Source organism: Ictalurus furcatus, chromosome 21, assembly GCF_023375685.1.
Source record: "Ictalurus furcatus strain D&B chromosome 21, Billie_1.0, whole genome shotgun sequence".
NCBI classification, from domain to species: Eukaryota; Metazoa; Chordata; class Actinopteri; order Siluriformes; family Ictaluridae; genus Ictalurus; species Ictalurus furcatus.
In genome coordinates, this window is record NC_071275.1 from 12,046,232 (window position 1) to 12,064,618 (window position 18,387).

General features: G+C 38.8%; 1 protein-coding gene across 3 annotated transcripts; it reads right to left on the reverse strand.

Annotated features, from left to right (window-relative positions):
* Positions 1-132: 132 nt before the first annotated feature.
* dtx3lb.2 (deltex E3 ubiquitin ligase 3L b, tandem duplicate 2) lies at positions 133-16,759 on the reverse strand. 3 transcript variants are annotated; one of them, XM_053653305.1, is made up of 7 exons: positions 16,220-16,759; positions 5,426-5,578; positions 3,563-3,788; positions 3,333-3,448; positions 1,375-2,850; positions 758-975; positions 133-647 (listed from the first exon to the last, which is right to left on the reverse strand). In XM_053653305.1, the coding sequence occupies exons 2-7, from the start codon at positions 5,564-5,566 to the stop codon at positions 578-580; spliced, it is 2,247 nt and encodes a 748-aa protein (XP_053509280.1). In that variant the 5' UTR covers positions 5,567-5,578; positions 16,220-16,759; the 3' UTR covers positions 133-577. The 3 variants fall into 3 exon arrangements, with proteins under 3 accessions (XP_053509280.1, XP_053509279.1, XP_053509278.1); XM_053653304.1 differs by lacking the exon at positions 16,220-16,759 and adding an exon at positions 12,837-13,700 and having other exon boundaries at positions 3,333-3,445; XM_053653303.1 differs by lacking the exon at positions 16,220-16,759 and adding an exon at positions 12,837-13,700.
* Between the last annotated feature and the right edge of the window lie 1,628 nt (positions 16,760-18,387).

The following is an 18,387-nucleotide window of genomic DNA, read 5'->3' on the forward strand; positions in this document are numbered from 1 at the left end:
CGTCCTGGGCTCTTCTCCCACCCATCTACACACTGCCCCGCCCACATCCTGGGCTCTTCCCCTGCCCATCTACCCACTGCCCTGCCCACATCCTGGGCTCTTCTCCTGCCCATCTACCCACTGCCCCGCCCAAGTCATAGGCTCTTTCCCCACCTTTTTCCCCACATTGTTGCCATTTATTTGGAATAATAATGTAAATTTGTTGGCATTAACAATTCTGGTACCTTTTTTTTATTGAAAAAAGTAAATCATTCATCAAAATTTTAGACATTTTCATAAGCATTGTGACCGGTTTTTATTTATAAACTTTGTGACCTATTTTATCTTACTTTGTTTTGACTGCTCACCATTCCAGTATCTAACGTCACACAAAACCAAAACCACAACAATTTACTGTATATAAAGATGTGAAATTGTGTACGATTGGTTTTATGCTTCACTGTACCTTCCATCACCGTAAATTACACGTAGTTAAATGTAAGATTCATTTTAGTATTCTTTATGACTCCACAACCTTCTTTTCTATGTGAAAGTATTCAAGCTATGAGTAAAATTCAGAATTCTGTATTTTTAATCCTCACTCGATGCCTTTGGCCTTCAGCTCTTCTTTCACTCTTTTTAAGTAGTTCGGGTCAGGATAGCCATAACTGTGGAAAGAAGAAATTACTTCTTCGTTATTATATAGTACAGTATACATGTGCTTAGGTGTGTGTAAGTGTAATATACTACAAAGTACAATGTCTCAACTTTTCCTTACCACTCCGGTCCACCAGATGTACTCGTTTTGTGATGAATGTCACTCCAGGTAACCACATCTTCTCCTTCATTTTTTGTGACAGTTGCAACAGTAAAGATGAGTTTCTGATCAAAAGCCCTTCTCAGCAGGTTCAGCACATGGTTTCCTTCAGCGTTGTCCGGTAAGTACGCAGTGCGTTGAGTCCCGTAGTAAGGTTTTCCAGGGTTTGGATGTTCATGCTGAATAATAAAGTTGTACAAAACGGGATTAGAGATGTAAGAGAAAGAAAAGACAGTGTAGAACATTTAACTAAAAATAAACACAGGTATGCTTTGTAATACGCTGTAGTTACGTCATAAAACCTGTATTACCTGCTCACAGTAATTTTATTACTATTGTTATGTAAACTACATTATTATTGAGGAGACACAGGTTCAACGTGCCTTCACTGACTTCCTTTACAGGTACTGTATCACCTCAAGTACAGGTTGATAAGTGTTTAAATTAATATCACTGTTGGATTTTACCAAGAAATCACTCTGATCTAATGAGTTTCCTTTTTTTCCACAGCTAACAAATGGCAGATGAACTTGTATTGTTAATAATAATTAAGAAAATAAATCTTAATGTTCTCTTACCGTCTGAATACCATCTGGTATGTGGTAAGAAATTATAATTGTGCCACATCGAGGAAAGCCAGGTAGGTCTGTATGTTTGTAATGTTGGACCTCCATTGTTCCATCAGGCTGGTTTCCTTTTAATATCCCAAAGATTTTCTTACACAAAGGGCAAATTTCTCCACTGATCTTTATTAACTGTTTCAGACACTCTTTGCAGAACTCATGACCACATTTCACTTTTCTTTTTTGAGTAAATATATCCAGGCAAATGGGACATTTATCTTCTTCATTTACTTTAACATTTTCTTTTGCTTTATTTTGGAACCCTTGGTTGAAATCAAAATCCTCTTTTCCACCTCTCAGGTCAGTACCATGTGCCCCTCTCATCACATCCATCCCCATCTGTCCCCTCTGAAATCCACTTGCCTGTGGAAAATCCCACGCATAGCCGAGCATTTGCTTCGTCTTGTCATCAAATACTGGATGTCCAATAAGCTTCTCAATGTCCGCTATAGCAGGAACGAGATGCTTTGGCAGTCCAAAAAGTTTCCAGCTTCCGTTTCTTTCTCCTCTACCAACACAGCTGTGTCGAGAGCAAATTCTCTCAAATGCCTGGGACACCTTCTCAGTGTAGGAAGAATCTTTAAGATCACAGGTGACCGCTGATGTAACTACCTTTTGGTAGAGATGAGTTAAGGCTCTGAGGGCGTGAGTTTCAAGATTAACCTGATGAGTTCCTCTGGACCGTGCTGACACCTTAATCGAGCCTTGGACAGATTCAACATCAAACCGGACTCCGTATTTCTTTTCGATCTCACAAAGCTGCTTCTCAAACGCAAACATCATCAGTTTCCAGTGTGCCTCATCCATCTCAACTGGAGCTTGAGTGTTTCTGATGTCCATGTCCAAGGTCTGAGAGGTCTGTGTTGAACTCCAATTTCCTGATGTCCCCCACTGCTTGGTGTCAGTCTCCATGTTGTGCGACTTGTTGTAGCTGAATGATGTTGGTTCCAAATTTAACCGTTTCTCAACCATTGATGTAATTTCTTCTGGTCCAAACAGCAGGTAGTTATTTGCTGACATGCTTAACATGATCTTGTGCTGTTCATTTGGAATAATACGCAGTGTCTCTTTCATAATGTCAGACTCCATGTGTGTTTGAGGGACAGAAACAGATTTGAAATTCTTTATAGTATTCTGGACAAGAGCAGTAAAGGCCTGAGTAGCTCTGCTCACAGAATCACTCTCACGCTTCTCATTAGCTTTCTCAGCAGAGAATGAGACTGAAGTTTCTGCATGTATTTTAACTCCAGACTCATTCTCAATTAGTTCCAGCTCCTTCCTGTAAGCTTGACTCAGGTACCAGAACAGAAAGGGAGGGACAGTAAGAGTGCGTGAAGCTCCTGGCCTCTCAGTGTGTCGTGGGACATTAGAAGCAGCTCCTGCAGCCTTCATGAGCTCAGGTGGAATTGATTCTGTATCAGTCATGTTCACCTAATAAATAGGGAAATGTAAATTTATACAATTGTATTGATAGCCAAATTATAGAACTCTAATTATAATGTTTAAATCTCTAGGACTATGGTTTGTGTGGACTGATATCATTCTTATCATGTCATAAGGAACTGTTTTAAAAAATCTTAATGCCACAGAAAATGGCCTAGAAACCATTACGTGTCAATATTTTGCACACTTTGCCATGAGAGGAAGTTCTCTTCTTGTGTTTTCCACCAAAAAAGTGGATTTTCCCACAAAGTCAGTGGAAATTTTGTTTGAGTTTGTAAAATTAAGTTCGACAGCAAATTTGTGCACTTGATCAGTTTAGATATAATCAGTGTCAATATACATAAATACAACCCCAGTTCCATAAAGGTTGGGACACAACCTTGATAATGAAAATGATAATGATAAATGAAAATTTGTGCTTATTCCCTAGTTTCATTATTAAGAACAGGAAAGTTTTCACACAGATTTACCTTTGGACTGGAAAACTTATTCCCAGACACAGGTTCATGGTCCTGGAAGTGTACTGTGGTGCTTTTATCAAGCTGCTTGAATGTTAACTTTGAAGTTTTTATATTCTTCAAAGCTGCTAAGAAATGGGGAAAACACATTAAGTATAAAATATAAATGACAAATTTGCTGATTATTCCTAATAAATTACAGTTTTCAGAACTGCAACAAATAAATAAATGCAATTTCTCACCAGTTGATGGCGTTATCTCCACCTCTGCAGTGCGTTCATCACCTAAAAGCTGAACTACATTAACACTGCATTTCTCTTTTAGTTCAGAGGTACACCAGGTCTGAAGAGCTCTTTGCAGGTGATTTTTCCATCTCTCAGGTATTTCCTCTGGCCAGTCCACTTGCACATAAACCTTTGCAACATCTGGAGGTGCTGAGGGTTTTGGCTCATCATGATTTGTTGTATCCTGATGTATTAAAGAAAGCAGGAATAAATGTTGTAACATTCGCAGAATTCCCATGATCATATTTAGAGTAAATATTTACATATTTAGAGAAACAGTCTCTACAGGCTTTTACTGATCAAGCTGCCTACGCTTTCAGAGCATACTGATGGTACATCTCTGAATCTCCAGCATATTTACTGCTCGTGAGCTCAAATCCTGCCAAGCTGCCACTGCTGGACCCTTCAGCAAGGCCCTTGACCCTCATCTGCTCAAATGTGTAAAACAGATGAATGTAATTCACTCTGGATAAGGGCATCTGCCAAATGCCGTAAGTGTAATGTAACTATAAACTCATAAAAATTATGAGGTTTTTTCTTTAACAAAGAAAAATGCATAATCATTGGCAGTGAGTTGTATTAAATAATATGCAATATCATGAGATGATCAACGTTTGAAATGAAATGAACAGCACCAGTGAGAAACATTTTTAATATAAATATTTAGCTCCTGCATTAACAGATTTATCCAGGTGTGCTTGGTTAATGCAGATTAAAAACCTGGTTCTTTATCATCTCAGTATGAGGGTCGTGTTTTATCTTCTCATCTGCTGATAAATGTCCACTACATCATGACTAAATTTGATATTTACCACCTTCTCATTAACAGAATTTCCCCTCAGGAGGTTTACTTGACGTTTCTTGCGTGTTGTATCAGAACTCTTAGATGCTGATGAGGACGTCTAGACAAAAAGACACACTAAGTCTACACTCCAAGTTATTTATTTTTTTTAGTCATTTTCAGAGTTATTTAACGATATCATAGTAAATTTATAAATATATTTTTGGGGTAAATTGATACGATCTAAAATTGTCCCTTAGTAATTTAAAATAAATAAGTAATGGAGAATTTTTCATCATAGTGACAGATACATACCATTTATACTATAACAGAACAAGTTATGAGATTTCTGTTACGCCCTCGCCAGCATATGGCACTGCAGCGCGGCTTCAGAGAGCACGCGTGCATGAGACTGAGCTCTAGTATACGGACATGTGCCTTTGTTTTGGTTTTGTTCTCTTCCTGTTCCAGTATTGGTTTATGTTCGGGGGTGTCTTGTAATTGGTTCCAGCTGTCTGTACTCAAGCGTGATTATTTTGATTACTTAAACCCCTTGCGTTGCTGCGCACATCGCGCGGCATTAAAGTATTGACTTCAAGTAAAGTAAAGCGGAGAGAGGACTAATGGTGAAAGGACTATCAGAGAAGACGACGGAATGAATAATGGTGCCAGGTCGTGATGTTGCCATGCTCTGTCTGTTTCCTGTTCCTTAATTTATGCCATGTCATAGTTGAGAGTGTTTATGTCATGCTTTAAATGGTGTGTTCAGGCCACAGTTAGATGGGTTCATGCCATAATTAGAGGAGTGTTTCCTGCCTCGTTTCTAGTTAAAGGAGAACTGTTTAAGTTAGTTAAATGTGGTAGAGTTTCCACACCCTGTTAAGTTTCATGCTCTTTGCTCGAGTTTTCTGTTTAGACCTGGTTTCCCGCCTCCTCGTGTGTTTATTGAAGTGGCAAATAAAGACTGCACTCCTGCGCTTACTTCCTGTCTTGAGTCCTGTATCGTAACAATATCTGATTATGAAAATAAAGAAATGAACCTGATACAGGTAGTGTCTAGGAGGAGTTTGGCGAAGATGTTGGGTGTGACTCCTGCTAGGTTGTGTAGTAATGAAAGTGGTCACTGCTTGATTTCCACTGCTGGATGATGTAGGTTCAGGCTCTACAGTGTCCGTGTCCATCGTTTCAGGGCCCTGTGACAGATACAGCATTAATGTCCATGCATGTCTTATTAACCCAGTCCATTAATTCATTTTAAGCCTAATGACTGCATTCAGCAACTAAAGTCCAAAAATTATGTAAATATATTACATGAGGAAAGTTGCTGGCATTCAGAGTTGGGTTACGCAGCTGCTTAAGTGGATTTTCTGAGCTCCACATTCAGATTATTAAAATCACCTGCATGTAGTTCACACCATTTAGTGTCAAATGTAATAATGTAACCTTAAAAACAAGACAATTTAAAAATGAAAAATAAAAAAAAAAAGAATAAGAAATAAGAAAAGGACTAATATGAAACATATATATGCTATGCTTACAGCGCATTTTATCCATAAATAAGTCACTTCTCAAGATAAGTGACATCTCTGATTAAGATGTCTCCTCCACTTTAATGCCCCAGTGTATTTGAGTATTATTGCTGACCGTGTGCATCCCTTCATGGCCACAATTTACCATCTTCTAATGGCTACTTCCAGCATGATAATGCACCATGTCACAAAGCTAAAGTCGTCTCAAACTGGTTTCATGAACATGATGATGAGTTCAGTGTTCTTCTGTGGCTTTCCCAGTCACCGGATCTTAATCCAGTAAAACACCTTTGGGATGGGGTACAACGGGAGATTCGCAGCATGAACATGCTCCTGAAATATCTGCAGGAACTGTGTGATGTCATCATGTCAACATGGAGCAGAATCTCAAATGAACATTTCCAGCATCTTGTGGAATCCATGCCATGAAGAATTGAGGCTGTTTAGAGAGCAAAGGGAGGCGCTACCCAGTATTAGTGTAGTGTTCCTAATAAAGTGCCCTGTGAGGGTATATACAGTATGTAATATTCCAGAGTGTGTTTACAGCCAAAACATAAATTTCAGCATGGCATATGACGTTTTTTTAAATTAAACTGTCAGACAGTGACACTGGACTTAGTACTAATACTGCTCCTCACACCAGACTTTAATGCTTTCTGGTTGTTAGTAAATGTCTGTGTTATTACCCAAACATACCTCACATAACTCAATAATAAACATGATTAGACTTGTTTAGATGTTATTCATATTGATTAGTATAGATCAAGATCAGAATTGAGTGTAACTGACACACCTCTGTTTAAGACTAACCCCATGTGTGTAACTCATAACTTCTAAGGTCTGTATTTATGTCTGAGTACTGACGTGTGTAATTTCAGTATTAAATTCTCACTGCCAGTGTGTATTCTAACTCTGTATACAGCCCTTAGAATCTGATGTTATGTTTGTTCTACAAGCTGAGTTCTATGTGACATTTTCTTGTTTTCAGGTTGGTAGTAGACATCCATGTTATTACCCAGACATAGCGAAGTTTAATTAGATGTGATTAGTATTTATTAGGCAGGAATGACAATCACTTTCAATTAATTCTTTAAACAACCTGTGTAACTGTGGCCGTGTCGGACTCTACTGATGGTAGGTCCTGGTCCTGATCTTTGAATCGACTGACTTCAGGATTCAACTCCTGATTTTTTCCTTGAAAATTTGCATTGATGTGATTTTTACAGTAATATTTGCTCATGAACAAGTGTAATATATCAAGCATTTGATGCCTGGATTTACCCATAAAATCTGATCTATTTATGGCATCTTTTTGTGCCATTTCTTTTTTATATCTATTTCCATTTCATCTCTCTGTCCTTTACTACTGTGTATTCTTATCACATTTCTACTGAATCTGCATTGGGTTTTGTTTATCTCTCTCACTTTAATTATACATTATACAGCACATTTAATACAATAAGGAAAGTTAAAGTTTTCAATTATCAAAAGTGATACAGCACCTGAATTTTCATAATCCATCAATTCTTCAGTCTGCTCTGTCATGACTAACAAAAGACTCTATATTTACACTTCTAGTTTCAGATCTGGAATCAAAAACGTGTGAAATCAGTCCATTTTCTGATTTGCGTGTGTGTGTGGGAAGTGTAGTCCTCTGTGCTGTGCAGTGAGCGCTTCAAGATGGAGGACTTTGACAGGACAGGTCAGACTGTCAGGATTAGAGATGAAGCTAAACTACTTGTCTTCAGATAGGCTATAATCATTTAATAGCATGTCATCAAATCGTGGCTCGTTGTTATTATTATTATTATTATTATTATTACCACCACCATTGTCATATCACAGCAAACCAGCAACTCCATTTCCCAGGAAGCACCACGAACTACAAACATGGCCGAAGAGGACTACACTTACAACACGCACATGTTCACCTTCTCCGGAGTTCTAATCACACACAGCTGTTACCAATCTCACACACACTCACTCTACAGCATACAGAGACACAATAACTTTGAGAGATATTACGCTTAGTTGATTAGTCTCCGTCTTATTTCCAAGCCTTATATCGCGTTTGCTTTTCTGGTTATTGACTTTGTTTACTCTGTTGACCTGGATTCTCTGCCCTGCCTAGTTTAGCCTGTTTGCCTGATTGTTTGACCCTTGCCTTGTACTTTGATTTCTGCCTAATCCTTTGGACTTCTTATTGTTTGATTAAACTGCCATACCTGCACTTGCTTCTGTCCTGCGCCTACATTACGTGACAACCATCATCACATAAATGTTTTTACCGCTGTAACTGTAAATGTTTTACTGGATCCATAAAGGATTCTCTTATAATGATCTTTGTAATTGTCCGTTTTGGAATATATCTGTATTCTTTTATTGCCAATAAAATACTGAAAGCAGACTGACTGCTAGTGTCTCACAATTTGATTTGTATTTGCCGATTTTGTTCCATTTTGGCATAATGATGGTCAAATATTATTATTACTTCGACAAACTATTTACATTTTTCATTTCAGTATTTAAAAATGAACGCGGTTTGTTAATAGAATTCTGACCTGGTGCACAAGAAAAGCTAAAAGATGGGGTTGAAGACAGAAAAATCCATTTCCACAATGAAAAAAAAACTTTTTTGCACATTTAATGTAATATTACAATAGAGATGTCATTTATTAACCAAGAAAAATAAGCCAAAAAATTTCCTTGACAAGACTGAGTTTTCACAATTCCTTATAACAAGGAATAATTTTCCAAGTCTAACTATTGAGATTCTAAGTAACTGGAGACAGAACTTTTTTTTGTACTCCACAGAGAATAAACTATTGAAATTGTTTGAAAAATGTAAACATTATTGTGCTTTTTATCCAGAAAAAAACACAGCTCCTCCATTTACTTCTATTTGTTAATGGCAGTTTTGCCCGGATCAATATGGCGGACATGTTGACTTATCACAGCAATGGGCCAAAGCAGTGTCATGTCATGTCATTTTATATTTATATGTTTAATGGAAACTTGGATTAAACCAAGTGAGTACATAGCATTAAATGAAGCCAGTCCTCCTGGATACAGTTATATACATCAGCCTCGTTTAACTGGAAGAGGAGGAGGGGTTGTACTCATCCATAGTCAAAATCTAGGTGTCACACAAAAACCTAGTCATAAATTCAACTCTTTTGAAGTTCTTTTTACCAGTATAACTTATGTATGTCAATCCTCTAATTATTATTTAGAGACCCCCAGGCCCATAAACTGAATTCCATAGTGAATTTGCATATTTTATCTCAAATCTGGTTGTTTATGTAGATAAAGCATTAATCATCTGTGATTTTAATATTCGTTTTGATAACCCAGAAGACCATCTGAGAACAGCGGTTGTGTCCATCTTAGATTCAGTAAGGGTTAATCAGAACATAATCAGACCTATTCATAATGGTGGTCACACTTTTGACCTCATACTAACATACGGATTAAATATAGAAAATATTGTAATTTTTCCAGCAGTCTGAAGTTGTCTCAAACCATTATCTTATCTCTTTCAAAATACATATTGATCATAATATTTCCACCTCGCCACCGCGTAAAACGTACTTTCACATCAGCTACTGCACCGAGCTTCATCAATAACCTCCCAGAGACATCAATTAGATTTGGATCACCGTCTGATCCGATAGAACTCGATCAGGCGACTGAATGGTTAGAGTCAACGCTCCACTACATGCTAGATAGAGTGGTTCCACTCAAAAGAAAATTACAGAGAAAAAGCTAGCACCCTGGTATAACAATCAAACACGTACCTTTAAACAGACCATTCGACAATTAGAACGTAAATGGCATCAAACCAAATTGGTAGTATTTCAAACAGCATGGAAGTAGAGCCTCCTGAACTGTAGAAAATCTCTTAGTGCTGCTAGAAAAGTCTCTCTCTCCACCTTAACAATTCGAGATTTCTATTCAACACGTTAGCAAAATTAACTAGGAATAAAACCACTACAGAAAGAAGCACACAATCATTAAACAGCAATTTCATGGATTTTTTCATTGGTAAAGTTAAAAATATTTCGATGTGAAATTCAGGCAATTAAATTAAAACCAGACAATTTTATAACTAACCCTGTAGCTGAAAATATAACTATCAGATGAACGATTAGAATGTTTTACTCCCCTTAGAGAGACCAAATTAACTTCATTAATCTCTTCAACAAAATCATCAACTTGTATACTAGATCCTTTACCTACATGTTTCTTTAAACAGATTTGTCCTGGAGTAATTTAACCGCTTCTAAATATAATAAATTCTTCCCTTAGCACTGGCTATGTACCTAAATCACTTAAATTAGCAGTTATTAAACCCCTGATAAAAAAAAACCTGTTCCAGCTATAGACCTATATCAAATCTCCTCTTTATCTCCAAGATCTTAAAAAAGCTTGTAGCACAGCAGCTATGCTCATACTTGCATAGGAACAACATTCATGAAATGTATCAGTCAGGATTTAGACCTCATCATAGCACAGACAGTGCTGGTTAAAGTAGTAAATGACCTACTACTGACCTCTGATCAGGGTTGTGTCTCTAGTTGCTTGTGTTACTTGACCTTAGTGCAGCTTTTGATACTATAGATCATACTATTCTCCTTGGTAGACTAGAAAATGTTGTTGGCATTAAGGGAACAGTCCTCTCCTGGCTCAGGTCTTATTTGACCAATCGTTATCAGTTCGTAGATGTAAATGCTGACTTCTCCACGCATATTGATGTTAAATTTGGTGTTCCACAAGGTTCTGTTTTAGGTCCACTGCTTTTTACTTTATACAAGCTACCTCTAGGTCAAATTATTCGTAAACATGGAATTATCTTCCACTGTTATGCTGATGATACACAGTTGTATATTTCAGCGAAGCCAGATGACAGACAGCAGCTTAATAAAGTGTATGAATGTGTAAAGGTCATTAGACATTGGATGCTTATTAACAGTCTCAGTGTTTAACTCTAGGCTTAAAACGCATTTGTTTACTCAAGTCTACCATGAGTAGACTTTTACGCAAAGTACACAGTCTTAACTAAAAATTTCTCCCTCTCTTTACCTCCCTCTCGCCTTCTGTCGAGCCACACATGATTTTATGGAGATACTACCGATTGTGATCCTTTCTGCTCTCCGGACCTGCCTGATCCGTCCAGATGCCCTGCCTCTGGATGGAACTATCATCTACTCCAATTCCAGATGGACACACTCACTGTGGTTGCTGGGACTACGGTTGCTTCTAAGGCCCCGGGACTGCAATTACAACATGCAGATTTGCATTCGGGTCTCCTTTGAACAGGGGACTAGTTATACAAACAGACTTGATATTAAACCATAATGAACTTTTCTTTACTTTTACACTATCTGTTGTTACCCAGATGAGGATGGGTTCCCTTCGGAGTCTGGTTCCTCTCAAGGTTTCTTCCTCTTTACATCTTAGGGAGACAGTCTCCACCGGCTTGCTCAATTTGGATAAATTCACACATTTACACATGTATCCTGTGTTTATATGTTTCTGTAAAGCTGCTTTGAGATAATGTCCATTGTAAAAAGCACTATATAAATAAAATTGAATTGAAATTTAAGTTAATTGGCCCATTACAGACAAATTGTTTGTTGGATTAAAAATTATTTCGATACCTTTTGTCCGGGTTGGTCTGAAGATGATGGATGCCAAATTTGGTGTTGATTGGGTATAATTTGTTGGAGCAGCAGTGAAAAAATTTGACAAAAGATGGTCAGGAAATACAAAAGGAAGTGTATTCGCTTCCACATTTAACAGGGAATTATAAGAAAAAAGAACTGAATTTAGCACAAATTCTTCAAACTATATAAAAAAAGAAAGTTGTTACAGTTCTTGATCAGAAGAGGTTTTGTGACTGCACCACCTTAGGTATTTTCCAGGCATGTTCCTGAAGATACTTACCCATTTTCATGGTGATAGATGCATTGCTGAGATACACATCCTGTTTTTTTGCATTTGTCAGCACTTTACAGGAGCACAGTTGTGAATATCAACATTACTTTGATGAATTTTTTTCAGACAGGTCTGGAGATGATGTGAACCAAATTTGGTGAAGATTGGACAAAATTTGGAGGAGAAATAGCAAAAATGGCAGTTAGAAGTAAGCATTTTATCATGTTATTGTAACTTTTGATCAGTAGGTGGTACTGTCACAAAATTTGTTGCATAGCTTTAAGTCATGGTCTTAACGATGTCTACCAAGTTTTGTGTCAGTGTGCAAAGTCCTTGCAGAGATACAACCTCACTTCCTGTTTGGTGGCTTTGCTTTCTGTTCGTTGGCCCATTACGGTCAAACTGTTTGGAGTAATCAAAATTCTTTCCCTGGCCGAGTAGAACTATGATATCAGGAACTGGGAACTACTGGCTACTAAAAACCTTTATCTTTAGATCTAGATATGCATGTCAAGTTTATCTGCTCATTTGCTAATAAATATAATTCTGTATCATCGATCAGCCATAACATTAAAACCACCTGCCTAATATTGGGTAGTTCCACTTGTGCCACCAAAACAGCTGACTCAAGGCATGGACTCCAAGACCTCTGAAGGTGTAGCAGCACCTTAAAGGATCTGAAGCAGCAGATCCTTTAAGTCCTATAAGTTGTGAGGTGGGGCCTCCGTGGATCAGACTTTTTTTGCCCAGCACATCCTACAGATAGTGGACCGGGATTGAAATCTGGGGAAAATGGAGGCCGAGTCAACACCTTGAACTCTCTCTCATGTTCCTCAAACCGTTCCTGAACAATGTTTGCAGTGTGTCAGGGGGCATTATCCTGCTGAAAGAGGTCACTGATATTAGGGAACACTGTTACCATGAAGGGGTGTACTCGGTCTGGAACAATGTTTAGGTAGGTGGTATGTGTCAAAGTAACACCCACATGAAAGCAGGACCCAAGGTTTCCCAGCAGAACATTGCCCAGAGCATCACACTGCATCCACCAGCTCTCCTTCTTCCCATAGTGCATCCTGCTGCCATCTCTTACACAGGTAAATGACACAGGCACACCCTATATGCACATGATGTAAAAGAAAATGTGATTCATCAGACCAGGCCACCTTCTACCATTGCTCCATGGTCCAGTTCTGATCACATTCCCATTGTAGGAGCTTTCGGTGGTGGATAGCGGTCAGTCATCTTTTGGTAGGTAGTAACCACTGCATCCCAGGGACACCCCACAAGACCTGCCATTTTGGCGATGCTCTACTTGCAGATGTTTTTTTTGTTTTTCCATTTTTGAAATTCTTCACATGCTGAGAGTCTGACGTAGTATTTAGCTGCATAATGGGGTGAAAAATAACTTATCAAAAGTCATACTTATTGGGTCTGAACCTTGGTAATACATAGTAACCTTGGCTTTGTCTTCATTTCCACTTCTAAAAGGCACATCTGGAAATGAATCCATTTTAATAATTGTATAAAATCTGTAGATTGGGGATAAAACGCTGTATTAATATAATGAGGTAAGAGTTAGATACTTTAACCCAGACCTGGGCATTGTACGGCCCACATACGGCCCTTTGGTTGACTCTGACCGGCCCGAGTGAGGTTAATTGGAAATTACAAAATAAACATTTTACCTCATGCATGGACTAAAGCTGCACTGCTTTTATTTTGAAATTGTTTTTTATTCATGTGCATAATGACGCAATACGTAAATCAATACGTGCGCATGATTGAATCTACACAAGCAGGGCACAAGGCGATTTTAGCCCTCAAAAATATTCGCTCATGCTAAAAAAAAAAAAAAAAAAAAAAAAAAAAAAAGGGGGTAGATGCCGAATCCAGGGTTTTCTCAAAAAAAAAAAAAAAAAAAAAAAAAAAAGACTGCTAAGTATTTATTTATTGAAGTTGGAGGTAAAGCCATGTGTTTAGTTTGCGGAGAGCAGATCGCCGTGTTTAAGGATTACAATTTGAGTCGGCATTTTGAGATGAAACACGCAGAGAAATACAAAAACCTTGACTGATGCTGAAAGGGCACGGACATTGGAAGCTTTGCTAGCTAAGCTACAACAGCAGCAAGGCTTTTTTACCAAGCTTCACACATCCAGGGATGCAGCAACCAAGATCAGCTTTGAGATATCCCACAAAATCGCTAAAAACAGTAAGCCATTCTCGGAGGGGGAGTTTGTCAAAGAGTGCTTGGTGGACTCTGCAGCACTAATATGCCCTGAAAAAAGGAGCATTTGAGCAAGTCCCGCTGTCCAGGCGAACCATGACGAGAAGGATCGAGGACATTGCAGGGAATTTGGAGCTTCAGCTGCAACATGAGGTGGGAAGTTTTGACTTTCTCCTTGGCTTTAGACGAGAGTGTTGATGTTCGTGACGCCACCCAGTTACTTGTATTTGTCCGTGGGATAACGGACTTCAAGATTACGGAGGAGCTGGCAGCAATGCGGCCAATGAAAGGGGCGACGACAGGGAGCGATCTTCTCATGGAGGTAAAGACATGCATGGAGACGCTGGGACTGAAATGGGAAAGGCTGGCAGGAGTCACAACGGATGGTTGTCCAAATCTAAGAGGGAAAAATGTCGGACTTTTGAAATGTATGCAAGATAAAGTGACTGAAATTGACGCAGATCAGAAATTGGTAATTTTGCATTGTATTATACATCAGCATGTGTTGTGCAAATCAGTGCTAAAAATTAACCATGTCATTGATGTAACTAAAATAGTTAACATCAGGGCACGAGCATTGAATCACAGACAGTTCGTTTTACTTTTGGAGGAGCATGAGACTGAACATAGTGACATCGGCTACCACACAGCTGTCAGATGGCTCAGCCTGGGCAAAATGCTAAAAAGAGTTTGGGACCTGAAAGCAGAGATTCGAGAGTTTTGTGAGAAGAAAGGCAAAGGCATCCCAGAGCTCTCAGATGAGGACTGGATGGCAGATTTTGCATCTGTTGATGTGACTGCACTGATGAATGAACTAAACACCAAACTACAAGGCAAGGGCATTTTTGTTCATGAAATGCACAGCCTGGTGAAGACTTTTATGAGAAAGTTGCAGTTTCTTTCAAGCCAACTGGAGAGCAACACTCACTCACATGCAAACCCTGAAAGAAGTCACCATCAGCTGATCACCTCCACAGGTACTCATTCATGTTAGGAGCAAGGCATGTTGAGTTTTCAAGGCGATTTGAAGATCTCAGAACAATCGAGGATGAGATGCACTTGATTTCCTCTCCCTTTACCTGCAGTGTGGATAATGCACCCAGTGATGTTCAGCTGGAATTCATTGACCTGCAGTCTGAAGCAGTACTAGCAGAGCACTTTAAGCACTGCTGGATTTTTACTCTTCTCTCAAGGAGGATAACTTTCCAAACATGAGGAGACATGCTCAGAAGATGATGGTTCTCTTTGGCTCTACCTACATAGGTGAACAAACATTCTCAGTGATGAAGTTTGCCAAATCCAGGTATAGATCCTCCCTCACTGATGCTCATCTGTCAGCTGTGCTTCGCATCTCCACCTCAGACATTCAACCTGACTTTGATGCACTCGTTAAAGCCCAACAGGGACTAGATTTCTCTCATTAAACAAGAAAAAAAAAGAACTGAAAAACACCAAATGAGGTGGTTAGACTACAAATGTAGGCATTTAAAGGCACCAACTAGCAGGGAACTGGGACATTTTCTTTGGAGGCCTTTTTCTCAAAATCAGTTCAGTGACAATCATTATTACAATATGATGTATCTTGCTTAATATTTGGAGTACAAAGACAATGTTATGTCTTTAGAAAGACAAGAATCTCTTTCCAACAGTACATGAAACAAAATGTGTTTTGGGGTGAATGCGACTGAAAATGATAAGTCACAAATGGTAAAAATGTTCACATTTTGTTTACCATTGTTTTGGGAAATTTGATTGAATAAATGACATTTTTTGTAAGGCAACCTCACTTTTTCATTGATTAATCATAAACTCTTACCAAGCTTATCAGCTTGTCAAAACAGTGCTATTTACTGCTTTTTATAAAGAAATACAATTAATATTATGCAGAATTGAGTTCAGCCTTTTGGTCCAGCCCTTCACAATATTTTCTGTTTCTCATATGGCCCCATGGAAAAAATAATCGCCCACCCCTGCTTTAACCCTCTAATAATCTCCATGTTTCTCCGTGTTCTTTTAAATGCACTCCTGATCTGTTTTCAAGCAGCAGAATCTGGATTTATTTTCATTCCTGAATTTAACTCCATATAGTCTACATAAGTGTCAGGTTATAGTAATTTTAAATAAATGTCAGTGAAGTTACTTACATAAAGCGAGTGATGATTAAAGCTGTGTGTCTCAGTGTGTTCTCTCTGTTTATACTCACCTCACAGTTCGGACAAAACACAACCTGATATGGGTGGAGCTTCTGCTTTGAAAACTTCCAGCAGTAACCTAACCCGTGTGTGTAACGATACACACAGGGCTTTGGAGTCAGGAAGTAAGCGCAGGAGCGCTGTCTTTATTAATAAGCAAACAAACAAAACCAAACACAGGGAACGCGGTCTTCACGGAATTAGATACGAGAGTAAACATGAGACTAAAGTCGAGGCAGGAAACAGGACATGGAAATGAGACCGCTAACATGCTAAACAAACATGCTACACCGTTAACACCCATATCGATCACACTGCCATCTACGTTACAAATAATAATATTGCGCTAAGTGCTCAGCCACACGAGGGGTTTAAATAGCCAACATAATTAAACTAAACCATGGACACCTGAGGCAAATCAAAGACATCCTCACACATAATCCAATACTCAAGCAGGAAGAGCATGAACCAAAACAAAGTCACGTGTCCACTTAGAAACCGCGCCGCAGTGCCATCTGCCGGCCGTGTCGTAACAGTGTGCTCTTTTCACTGGTCTAGACTGCAGTGGGAGCTCGTTCTAATACGCTATCGTTTCGGCATTAACCGCTCATTCAAAGGGGCGTGTACAGTAGACGATCCACGAATAATAAATAGATTTAAAGATTTAAAAAACCATCAGGGATCCACCCTAGGGCCAGTTCTCCTCTGTTTGTACATGCTCCCACTTATTAGGAAATATAACATCTACTTTCAGTTCTATGCTGACGATTCGCAGCTTTATCTCCCATTAAACTCCAGGGATTCCCTACAGCTGAACTAGAGTATATTAAAGGCTGGATGGCAAATCATGTCCTCCAGTTTAACAGCGACAAAACTCACCAGCAGGTTAGGACACCTCACCCCATATGTAAAGTCACATGCAAAAAACCTGGGTCTTATCCTTGAGCTCTGCTTTGACTAACAAATCAGTTCTGTTCTTTAAAATAGCTACTACCAGTTAAGAATTATTTCCAAACTCAAATCATTTCTGTCTTTCCATGATCTGGAAAAAGTTATCCACACCTTTATTACAGTACATCACAACTGGACTATTGCAAGTCTCTATACCTAGTTCTTCCCCAGTCCTTACTAACACGCTTGTAGATGGTCCAGAATGCACCTGCGAGACTGTTGGCTGGTACTAAAAAGCCTGATCATATCACCCCAGTTCTACTTCACTTGCTTCCTGTCCACTTTAGGATTAAGTTTAAGATCCTGCTGATTGTTTTTAAGGCTCTTATGAGCAGGCCCCATCTTATATCACAGACCTTATCCGTTTGCTTTCAGCTCCTAGGTCTTTTGAATCTGCTACCAAAGTCCCATGCTCACGTCTCAAACTAAAAGATGATGAAGCCTTTGCAGTCGCTGCTCTACACCTGTGGAACCAGTTGCCACTTGACATTAAAAGTGCTCCTTTAATTTTTGCTTTTAAATCTAGGCTCAAGACACACTTTTATTCTCTGGCCTTCTTGGCCCACTAATCTTTATAGCTGCTTTGTCTGCAGCTCTGTGCTTGTCCCCTGCTGTTTGCTAGAAATTGTTGCTGTTGGTATGGGTCAGTTTCTTTGGTATATTTCTCTGTATGTATTTATATATATTTATTCATTTATTATTCTTTGTATTTTATAATATATATCATAATATGTATCCTTTGTCCAGCACTTTGGTCAGTGTAAGCTGTGTTTAAATGTGCTCTAGAAATAATAAAAAAAATAAAAATTACGTACTTAGTTACTCCCCCCAATTTTCTGGACCATAAGCTGCTCTCCCCCCATTTCCTGGGCCCTTCTCCACCCTCCTCCCATCTCCTAGGCCCTTCCCCTGCCCTCCCACCTGACCTTTACCCCACCTTTCCCCCAATTTTCTGCACCTTTGAAAAAAAAAAACCCTCCCTTTGTTGCTAACAAAATATGAACATGGGAGCATCCAGTTTCTCATTTACTGACCCTAACCATAACCCTACTCATTCTGACAGGCGAGTTACCGCTTAGGATGTAATGCAGCATTATATTTTACATCAACTTGTTCATGTGACTTTTTATTTTTAAACCTGTACCAATTCCATACTTCTGAAGTGATAT